General features: G+C 38.4%; 1 protein-coding gene across 1 annotated transcript; it reads left to right on the forward strand.

The window, feature by feature from the left end:
* The first annotated feature begins 101 nt into the window (after nucleotides 1-101).
* CRELD2 (cysteine rich with EGF like domains 2) lies at nucleotides 102-10,833 on the forward strand. The gene is made up of 10 exons (XM_048941182.1): nucleotides 102-394; nucleotides 778-860; nucleotides 1,717-1,827; nucleotides 4,413-4,504; nucleotides 5,284-5,460; nucleotides 6,443-6,541; nucleotides 7,613-7,690; nucleotides 8,016-8,111; nucleotides 8,973-9,113; nucleotides 10,250-10,833. The coding sequence occupies exons 1-10, from the start codon at nucleotides 236-238 to the stop codon at nucleotides 10,306-10,308; spliced, it is 1,095 nt and encodes a 364-aa protein (XP_048797139.1). The 5' UTR covers nucleotides 102-235; the 3' UTR covers nucleotides 10,309-10,833.
* Nucleotides 10,834-11,321: the final 488 nt, after the last annotated feature.

The following is an 11,321-nucleotide window of genomic DNA, read 5'->3' on the forward strand; positions in this document are numbered from 1 at the left end:
ATTGGACCACGTTCCTCCTCTCCCTCCGCCTCTACCAATGGCCGCTGGGAGCCGGAGCGTGCGTGGGGCTGACGCGGAAATCTGAATGGGGCTCGCGGGCCGGTGTCTCCCTGGTTGCTACGGGGGCCGGGGCGGGGCGAGGCGACGCTGCGGGGCCGCGCTGCGGCGGGCTGGGAGCGCGGCCGGGCCGCCTGGCGCCTTATCCTTATCCTTATCCTTTTGCGCTGTGCTCGCCATGAGGCCCGGCCTCGCGCCTCGCTCGCCATTGCCCGCGCTGTACGCCGCACTGCTCCTCCTGCTGCTGCTGCTGCCGCCTCCTCCTGCTATGGGCGCCGGCGAGCGGCGGCGTCTGGCGTGCACCACCTGCCGGGGCATCGTGGACAGGTTCAACCAGGTGGGCGGCGGGGCTGCGGGGTGCAGGCCGGACCGCCGCGGAGCTCCTCGTCAGCCCCCGCGGCGATCGCATTGCCGCGCGGCAGCGGCTCTTTCCGCGCTCAGGAGCCGTTGTAGGCGCCAGGTCGGGGCCTGGCCGGGCTCGGGCTCCGCTGCCGAAGCTCAGCCGGTGCTGTAATGCCGGTGTGTCCGTAGGATCTGATGGGTGGGTGGGAACCATCGCCTCTGCTCTTTCATTTGTTGTTGCTTGTCGTTTTTGTGCTTATCGATTTGATCAGCAGCTTTAGAGCTTTGCTGAAGTGTCTGTGACATGTAAGCAGGTACTGCTGCCCTAAACTTTTGTTGGAAATGGAGACTGCTGCTCATATTCTGTTAATTTGCCAGGGGTTAGCAGATACAGCAAAGAAGAATTTTGGTGGTGGAAACACTGCTTGGGAGGAGAAGACGCTGTCGAAGTACGAGTCCAGGTGAGTGCCTTGGCACTCTTTTGATTGGGTTTTCTATCCCTGTGTGTGACTGCTAATCTGGCACTTAAATATCAGAACGAAAGCCTCGTGTCCAAATCATGAATCCATACTGGCTGAAATACAACAGGTTACAGCAGCATGTCTGCACTTCACCATAAAGACTGACATCCCTTATTTGTAAGTGACTGACAGTGCTTACTTTTATTTCTTTTGAAAAACAAAAAAGGTAATACTGTTTTTGGTCATGGCATTGGTTTGTTTTGTTTTGTTTTTTTGTTTACCAAAACAATAGTTTTAAATAATGGTTAGTAGTTAATTGATTGTCCTAAATGGCGTGGACTTTATCTTGGTGTAGTGCCAGTCTTGTTTTACAGTTAGAGCAGTAACTGCTCCCTAGAATTCACTGGTTGCTATTTCAGTACCAAGTGGCAAACTGGAAGAGTGACAGGTTACTGCACTGCTTTGTGTATGTGCTTGATCGCAGAGCAAAGCAATCTAGCCTCTTCCAAATTTCAAACTGAGTTTTTAATCTTAATTGGAACACTGATGTGCAAGGGTAGATTGTCTAAACTTTGTAAGCTTGTGTCAGATATTAGCAATATGTGAAAATTACTGTTGAATTTGGTAGAAAAATCTGGTAAACGTGCAGTCTGCAAACATAATAAATGCAATCTTCATAGTTACAGTAAGTAAATTAGGTCTTTATTCTAATATTTACTGTGTCTTCGAGCTAGTTCAGAACACACCTTCAACTGATAAAATATTCTGGGCCGCAGTGTAGCTTCTGTGTTTTGAGTGGTGCTGAATTAAACTGAAATTAAACAGTAGATTAAATTTATGACTTTCCTTCTCGTAGTGAAATTCGTCTTGTAGAGATCACTGAGAATCTCTGCGACAGCAGTAACTTTGAATGTAACAACATGGTAGAAGAGCATGAAGAACATATAGAGAAATGGTGGTTCAAACTGTAAGTATCTTTTTTTTGAGTACAGATCTTTGTGCTGATAAACAAGGACAAAATAGTAATGCTATATTTTGTACCTAATTAGTAGGAGTTTGTTAGTTGTAGCACAGAGATGGAAAGTGTGTAAGTCCACTTGTTTCTCCTGACAGTAGTTAGCTATGGAAATTCCGAGAGCTATCATGAAGTGACACTGAACTATATGTTCCAAATTAAATTTATTCAGGGCTGCTAACTGCAGCCACCTCTGAATGGAAGTAGGGTTTTGCTGTACAACAGCAAGGGGAGGAGAAAGCATCTAATTACAATTTGGATGAAAAGAAAATTTCATAGGATTTTTTTTTTTTTTACTTAACAATTAATATTCATTCCTCTATTCAGTGATTATTAATTCATTAAGTTAGTGTTGTTTTTATTACCTTGAGTTCACAAGATGCTAGAACAAGATTTTTCCAGTCCCCAGGTTGTTTTTATCCTTCCATTTAGTATAGGAATACGTGTATGTCAGGAAGTGATATCAAATGAATTGTGGAAGGGATCACCCTGTGTGGATTAAGGAGCTGGGCAGTTCAGTTAGAGAGTAGCTCATCTACTTCAATTTCCCATTTGCAGGCAAACTGGGTCAGATCAAGTGAAATTCAATAGGGTGAACTACTGTTACACCACTTTATCACTGGATAAGAATTTTTGATAATCCTTTTTGTTCTTAATGATTCTTTTATTGCTTCATACTTGTACTGTGCAGGACTGAGTAGACTTTAAACTTGCAAACTGGAGGAAAGCTTTTCAGGGTCTGCACCTTGGAGTAGATACGATCAGATGTAATAGTTTATAAAAGCTGTATGTGCCTCAGGAGTAGCTGAAGGCTTATTTCCTGGCAGACTGCAGAATTTCTAGGCATTTTGTAGGGCTTTCATTAATTGTGGTTCTTGAAACTTCTGTATCTGCATGATACTGAGATCTTTCAGTTTTCATTTATGGTGGGTTGAGAACTGGCTGACTAGGAGAGCTCAAATGGTTGTGATCAGCAGCATAGAGGCTTGTTGGAGGACTGCAACTGGTAGTGTTACACAGGGGTTGATACTGTGTCTGGTCTCTTTCAACATCTTCATCAGTGACCTGATGGGTGAAGGGATGGAGTGCACCCTCAGCAAATTTGCTGATGATCCAAAGCTGGGAGAAGTGACTGACACACCAGAGGGATGTGCTACCATACAGTGAGACCTGAATGGGCTGGAGAGTTGGGTGGAGAGAGACCTGATGAGTTTCAACAAGGGCAAGCGTAGAATTCTCCACGTAGGAGGAATAACCATGTGCATCTGAAAGGTTAGGGCTATCTGCTGGAAAGGAGCTCTGAACAGAAGGACCCAGGTGTCCTGGTGGACAACAGGTTGACCATGAGCCTGTGTTGTGCCCTTGTGGCCAAGAAGGCCAATGATATCCTGGGGTGCATTCAAAAGAGTATAGCCAGTAGGTCAATGGAAGTGATCGTCCCCCTCTACTCTGCCCTGGTGAGGCCACATCTGGAGTACTGTGTCCAGTTCTGGGCTCCACAGTTCAGGAAAGACAGGGAACTACTGGAGAGAGGAGAGCCACAAAGATGACGAGGGGCCTGGAGAAGACTGAAAGGGGATCTTATCAGTGTGTATAAATACCGAAGGCCAGGTATCAATGCATGGGGCTGAGTTCTTTTTTGGTGATACTCGGTGGCAGGACAAAGGACAGTGGGCACAGGAAGTTGAACATAAGAAAAAACTTCTGCCCAGGGAGGTTGAGGAGTCGTCTTCTGTAGGGATATTCAAGACCAGTCTGGATACTTTCCTTTGCAACCTAAACTGTAGAGATCCTACTTCAGCAGAGGAGTTGGTCTAGGTGGTCTCCAGACCACTTTTAAGCCCTGCAGTGTTGAGAGTCATAAGTGTAAGTGTAGCAGCTGTTGTGCCTGCTTATAAAATAATACTTAGTGTTTATATCGTTTATTGACGGTATATTCTAGTGCTGAAGTAACACATAACTATTACTTCTTAATGCAAAGAAAATCCTTCTGAAACATTCCTTGATTCATGGCAAAAAAGACAAGGAATTTTAATGTGCATCTTACCGAGAAGTCAGGTTCACAGTAATTTGAGCAAATGTTAATATCTGCTTGGGGTTCTCTTCTTGCTGAGGTAAATACAATAGTTGTCTTTAAGACAGCTATTGTATTTAAGAGAAGTATTTCAGTGTGACTGTCTGAATTTCACATAAACTTTTCCTGAAAAAATAAGTAAGTGGAAGGCGATATCAAAACTACACTCAAGTCATTTTGTTGATCACTCTTATTCCACTTTTTTGTAAATAAAAACATTGTGTGGAATTAGCTAATAGTATTACAGTTTAGAAAGTTATTTTTTTTTTTTAGCAATGCCTGAAGTTGGAAGACTTCTAGGAATTGATTCCTGAAGTAAGGTAGTTGTCATTTCAGCAGAGAAGTCTCTATCTTGTGTCACGTGCAATAGATTGTGGTTGACAGTGTGGGTGTTCAGTTGTGTGAGTTAACTGTTAAAAATCTTTGTTCTTTTTATTGATAAATGATTGTCTTTCATATACAGAAAGAAGAAATATCCTGATTTGTTTAAGTGGTTTTGCATAGAAACATTAGAAGTTTGTTGCCCTCCTGGAACTTATGGACCAGATTGCCTTGGTAATTTTTCTTTTGAAGCATATAGTCACAGATGTTTTCTTTTTCACTTGTTTGTTTCATTTCTCCATTTAATAATATGGACATATGAAGTATGACGTTTGGCTGCTGAGAAGCAGCTGCTGAGTAGTAAGTCTGTTGTTTAGGTACCATTTCAGAAGGTTTGTAGAGAACTCGACTGAGTTCAAGACAAATCAGCCGAGACATTACTGGGGATTAAATGAAAAAAAAATCATAAATAAGGATAAGTTAAAAAGGGAGTGGCAGAAATAGGTGGGAACATGATTGGATCAAAGCGAGGTCTATGATACAAGAGAAAGAAAGTGTTTTGGCCACTGTATGGTTTATAAATCTGTAAAACTTTCCATGTTGTTGGAGGTCAGCTTTGGCCTCATCTTTGGCAATTGCTAATAAAGTAGTGCTAATTCCTGGTGTTGATCTAAGAGATCATTTCTTCCAACTGCAGTCTGAACATTCTTAGATATCTGGAATAAATGAAGACACCAACTTTATCCTGCAAGCTAGAAAAATAGATAACATTCGAAGTCATGAAATGTATAGCTGAATGTCCCTGGAGACTGTTTTGAATTCCTCCATATACTCAGATATCTTAGTATTTTGGTTGCTCCCAAGGGAATAAGATTTGGAAATTGCATACTGTTATAGGTGTATATTTTTATGTTGTACTGTCTATGCAGAGGGAGGCGCTTAGGGAGACTGGCTAAGAATAGGAAGTTATTTCCTTTTACATCTGATTTCAAAAATATTTTGATCCTTTTGAGCTTGTCGTGGTGGATCAGAAAGACCTTGTCATGGAAATGGCCGCTGTGATGGTGATGGTACCCGAGGTGGAGATGGCACATGCAGCTGCAACAAGGAATACACAGGAGAATTTTGTTTGGACTGTTCTAATGGTTACTACAGTAGCTTGAGAAATGACACACATTCAGTTTGTACAGGTAACAAAATCTTGGGCATCTGCAAAGATCTTTGTCTTCCATCTACTTTTTTTTTTTTTTTTTTTTTTTTTTTTGCAAGCAAGCTAGAAACAAGGTGTTTATTTAAACAGATAAGTGTAATGACTTAAAATAGTTGTAGGAAAATAGTTTTTGATTACTTAGCTTTAACCATGGAGGTTTTGCCAGTTATTTTTACGGAATTCTGAAAACTTTGTAGGTCAATTTCATAGGCTGATTTCAATTTTTCCCCTGTATGTTTTTTTTTGTTGGTTTGTTTTTGGTTTGTTTTTGGTTTGGAAAGCAGAATTCATTTCTATTGTGAGAGAAGAGAGAGGCAAGAGTCAGTTCTGTACTTTTTCTTTAATCCCTTAAGGTACTGTACAAAAATCTTCAACTGAAGTGGCAGTGGAATGAACTATTTTAAAGGCTGGTTTCACCTCATGTCTCAAATACACATAGCTGGAATAAACAGGCATGGAAATAGCATATCTGTACTACAGAATATGTTGATTCCAATTAAATATGTCTAAGTTCAATTATAAAACAGTCCGTCAGGCTGTACAAATAATATGTTACTTTTTTTCAGCTATTTTTATGTTTTGAATAAGATTCTGTGTCAACTAAATCCTGATAGTGAGATTTAATAGTTTTTTTCTATTATTTTTTCATCTGTCTAGTAATTCTTCCACTTAATTTGTTTTATATTACGATATAACATACAGTCAGTCAGCTGGATTTATGGTGTATTGTTTTCTGAAGAGTGGCTTCCTGTACTTTTGGTAGGACAGAGCTGCACTTTTGTAAATGATATCTCCACAAAAACAACTTTTAATCTTGTGAATACAAGGCTCAAGGCTCAGACTACTAAAATAGGATTTTTTTCTAGTAAATCCTAAATAAGTTTTTCTTTGAAAATGTGTAAGCATTAACTCATATTGGAATCTCTCAGCATAGCTCACACTGTGGTTTTCTGTCATCTCAGCCTGCCACACTGCTTGTAAAACTTGTACTGGTTCAAGTAACAAGGACTGCCAAGACTGTAAAGAAGGCTGGACCAAAAATGAAGAAGCAGCTTGTGTGGGTGAGTAATACTACACTTAAAGCAGGTTTTACAGCAACATTGGATGATAAAAATAGATTGCACTAAGTTTTATAGTATTTTTTGAACGTATTCTATGAAATCAATTGGTTTAGGTTCCTATAGTTGTAGTTTCTCATTTCCAAACTTGCTTCATGTGGGAGCAAAGTGGTATTTCTTCCCCATTGATCACTGGTTTCTAGCTCAGTATTTCTGTCTTGGGAGATATATATGGAACACTCAAGGAAAAACTGCAGGACTGCACTAATGTGAGAGTAACATGTTCCACTCAAATTATGTAAAAGTCATGAGTATGTGAAATATACCATAGCAAACTGATAGAATCAAACTAGCAGAAGACATTTACAGTGGTGTCTGGAAGCAGTACCTTAGAAGTTATGTGAATATGGCTTCTTTTGAAAACCATTAATGGGAATTAAGATTTGAATTACTGCTGCTGCAACACCTGCCTAGACACAGGAAGAGGTTTTTAAGGTGCTCTGGTATTGTCTTCTGTACATCTGGTTTTTTCCACATTGCAGCTAATAAAGTACAAGCTAATTAATGAATTAGTAGGAATGATGTTGGCAACTATGGCTGAAATAGCCTTTTTTAGTCCAAATTTTTTTGATAATGAATACTATTGTGCTCTTTCCTTGAATTTACAAGGCCAAAATATTTTAACTTTCTGAGTGAAATTTGGCTATGGTTTGGACCATAACTTTGGTGTTTTTGTTTTTTTTTTTGGTAAGTGCTTCTAAAAGTTCCATAGTAGAGTAATCAAAGTATTTCAGAAGAGTAGTCTTCTGTTTGTTTTGCCTGCATTTACGCTTTTTATGCAAACAGCATAACACTGACTTGAAAATGGCAAGGATGGCAGGTATCCTGGAAGCTTTATTTAACTCCATCTCTTGAATTTCTAATATGTCTGTTGTTGTCATCATAGAACAGCTTCTGCAGATCACAGTTTTCATTTGTTAGTATAAGCTTATGCTGAAGAAAACAGTAACTAAATTATCTGTCTATTTAATCATGACTACTATTTCAGGTAACTTGTTGCTTTTTATATTTCAGATTTAGATGAATGTGCCTCTTCTCCTTGCAAAGACGAGCAGTATTGTTTGAACACAGATGGATCTTTCTCATGCAAAGGTTTCTTTTTAATCTGCTTTTGTAGTATACTGTCTAGACTCTTAATGGAATGCTAGAGAAGGCATGTAGTACCATGTGGTACAATTCTCGCTGGGCTTAGGGAGGATGAGGCTTTAGACCTATCATATGAGTAAGGTGAGGCATTTCTGGCTCTTTTTTGTCTGAGTAATCTGACTGATTTCAAAGGTGTTATTTTAAGACTGAGATGGTTGAGTTTTTGTATTTAAGTGTTTTATCTTAAGTGTGGGTAAACTGGCTGACTTCAAAGAGGGTGCATTTTAAAACTAAAGTATATACATTTTTATGCTTAAACTATTTTCTTTAGCATGTGACGCCAGCTGTGTAGGTTGCACAGGAGAAGGTTCTGACAAGTGTAAGATCTGCGCATCAGGATACGCGAAGGAAGATGAGAAGTGTACAGGTTGGTGAATTTAACAGGATGTGACTGAGTGCCAGTCAGCTCACTATTCGTCACATTAGGGAGCTGTCAAAGCACTTTCACTTCAGTCTGACTCAGTTTTCAAACCTATCAGAATAATCCCAGTTGCTGTGATATTATTTAATGTATAGTATCTGTAATATTTTTTTTTATTTTGTTAAGCTATTATGCTTGATAAAGTTTTAAGCTGAAACATTCCAACAAAAAGATTAAATTCTTTTATAGCTGATTCCAGAAACAAATACGCAAATACTATCAGTTATGTATCACTGCACTAGAAGTGTTTATAGTCATTTATTTAACAGAAAAGAGAGTATGCAGTACAGTCTGTGTTCTGGATGCATTAATGTCCAAATTCCAATGATAATAATTTGCAGTGATTGTCACACTTGAAGCAAGAGCGAAATCAGAGCTTCTCAGTGTGGGAGAGAATAGGGTACACAGTCTTAAGTAGCTTTTATCTGTGACAATTAAGTGTTTACAAGATCCCTTCCTTTTTGTTGCACCTTGGTGGCATGAACAGAAAGTGACAGTGGGAAATCTGCAGTAGGTTAAGATGAATGCTGTAGTCTAATTAATTTCTTGATGTAGGACCTGCAGAACATAAAATGAGTTTGAATAAGTTTGAAACAATCTTAAATATGGCAAACTGTAACAGCTTATTTTAGCAGAAGTCAAATCTGTTGCAGCAGCGTTCTGCTCTTCAGTGTTTTTAGTAAGCAATTAATTGTTATGTTGGAAGTGGCCTGAGATGGAATTTTGAGCGTAACTAAGTTATATAATAAAACCATAGCAATGGACTTTTTTTTTTTTTTAATTTCTTTTCCTCTATCCTGTCTCTAGATATAGATGAATGTAACCTTTCAGAAAAGGTATGCACAAAGGAGAATGAAGACTGTGTTAATACTCCAGGTAGTTACAAGTGTGTATGTTCAGAAGGGTTTGAAGATAAGGATGGAACATGTGTTCAAACTGTAAAAACAGGCAAGTAACTTTTTAATGACAGATTGTTAAATATATATATTTTAAATATATAGATAGAGATGTGTTTCTGTCTAAGGATCTTGCCACTTGAAAATTATTCTGTATAACTTACTATCTTTCTAAAGCTCTAGTCTGTCTCAGGTTGTTGCAGTTGGCCTTGTATTCTGGCATGCATGTTGTCTTGCTCAAAAAGGAGTGTTTTTTAAGTGTCAAGTTTCTGTGTTGTATTTTGTGTTTAAACCAAGGTTATGTTTGTAAGTCATTAGGTTTCATTAATGTGAACTAGCAGATCACTGCTATCTCAAAAGGAACATTGTCTTCCTCATTGCTTTTTTCTTCATTATTAATTATGAGTTAGAGGTTTGTCTGATTGTACGGAGAACACACAAGAACCAGAACAGGTGAATCTTGCATCAATGAAGTTATAAAGATCTGTGCAGTACTATTCAGTATTGCTCATTAGGGTCTTTCAGTTAACTACACTCAGTACTTAGTGTTCTTATTAGTCCTTTTTTAAAAACAAATGAAAAAAACACAAATGCATGTTCACTGATCTCCTGAGTATTTGCACGCACAAAAGCTGCTTAGCTATGATTTTAACGTGGCCTGACACTTGTATGAATGTAAAAGCAAAATGAACAGTTTACAGAGTGACCTAACATCTTCTTTAAGTGACTGTATTATCAACACGATAAAACAGCTCTGCTTTTTGAGGGCTGCTTTAACATCTGAACTGGGCAGTCTGCAGTATAGAACGTAGTTCTGAGTAATTCTTGCTTTTTAGGTTCAAATATCTGAATGTCTTATGGGAGGTCACGTGGAAAGGAGAAAATTCCTTGTGAATAGCTGAAAACAAAAGTTTGAAATGGAAATAGTTGTGCTGCTCTATCTTTCACTACCACTGTGAAACCAGTATATTTGAATCTCTTGTTTGCATCTGGTACAAATTTCATGAGCTCGGACTTGCTGGTGCAAGTAGCCCTTCTATATGACTTTGTACCTTGTTTGGTCTTGTAAAGTACGTTTATTTGGAGTTTCCCTTTTAAAGATTTATCATTTAAAAAGCTATGATGTAGTTAATAATACATTAATAATACATATTCATTTTTGTGTTCTAATGATACTTAATTTCACAGGAGAGGAAGTGGAGACTGAAACAACTGAGCCTTCACATACGGAACATGAGGACTTATGATCTGCATTCAGAACCAAAAGACATTCCTATTCTCAAGTTCTAAATTATTGGACTAAGCCTGTGCTAGCTGACATACTGTGGGAATGGTATTAAACATGCAGGCTAACATTAAGATTTTTTTTTTTAAATGGTGATAAACTGCTCTTTAAGCTGCATTTCTTTATTCTTAAATGCCACTTTTTATATAGTTCTTTAAGAACAACAGTCTAGATGGGTAAGTATAAAATTTGAATTAACATAAATTGCACCCAACGATAGTAAACATTGAAGATTTCTCATTCTACTGCCTATTGGTAATTATCATCTTCTTTTGGAAGGACTTAGTTGCACTTCATAATTCAAGAAAAAAATCTAAACTGAGTCTTCTTTTTTGACATGAGAAATATTTCTGTAACTGAAATACAGCATTTAGAAATTGTGAAAGGGAAGATCTCTTCAAGGTGGGGAAAAACATTGTTCCCTTAAAATAGAATGCCTACTACTGCATTCAATAAAAAAATTATTTTGTTGGAATGTGCCTTAAAATTTTTAAAAATTCACTACCTTGCTGTGTGATCATGTCTACTTTTCGTTTGGACAGTGGAAAAGGTTAAAAAAAAACAAAACAGAACCTAATAAGCACTGCATTTCTGTTCAGCACTTGGACACCTTTGCAAGTTGTGCTGGAATGTAGATTTTTAAGGGGAAATGTAATTCTTAGAGGAAAGTAATGTCAAACAGCTTTCCGAAGGCAGGTGGACAAGTCTTTCCTCCAGACACTAGCAGTAAGTGTATAAAATTATAAAGGGATGAGAAGTAAGCTTGGCTAATACTTGCACTCAGTACTTCGGAGCTGTTATATGAGTGATCTCTGGAAGTGATGAAATCTTCATTTCCACTACCATTTACTCCTGCAGATAATAGTTTCTTGTCTTTTTCAGAGCAGGCATATAACAACCAGTTTATCTTGTTGTTATCTTATCTTTTGCCATTTTGGAAATAAAGCTAATAAGTGTAGCATAAAATGCATTCCT

Source organism: Lagopus muta, chromosome 1 (genome assembly GCF_023343835.1).
Source record: "Lagopus muta isolate bLagMut1 chromosome 1, bLagMut1 primary, whole genome shotgun sequence".
NCBI classification, from domain to species: domain Eukaryota; kingdom Metazoa; phylum Chordata; class Aves; order Galliformes; family Phasianidae; genus Lagopus; species Lagopus muta.

Bases quoted from the DNA above. Each gene is read 5' to 3' on its own strand.
- CRELD2 (XM_048941182.1), top strand. From the start codon at position 236: ATGAGGCCCGGCCTCGCGCCTCGCTCGCCATTGCCCGCGCTGTACGCC. The intron at 6,542-7,612 runs GTGAGTAATACT...TTTATATTTCAG, and splicing joins TGAAGAAGCAGCTTGTGTGG to ATTTAGATGAATGTGCCTCT. The intron at 7,691-8,015 runs GTTTCTTTTTAA...TATTTTCTTTAG, and splicing joins TGGATCTTTCTCATGCAAAG to CATGTGACGCCAGCTGTGTA.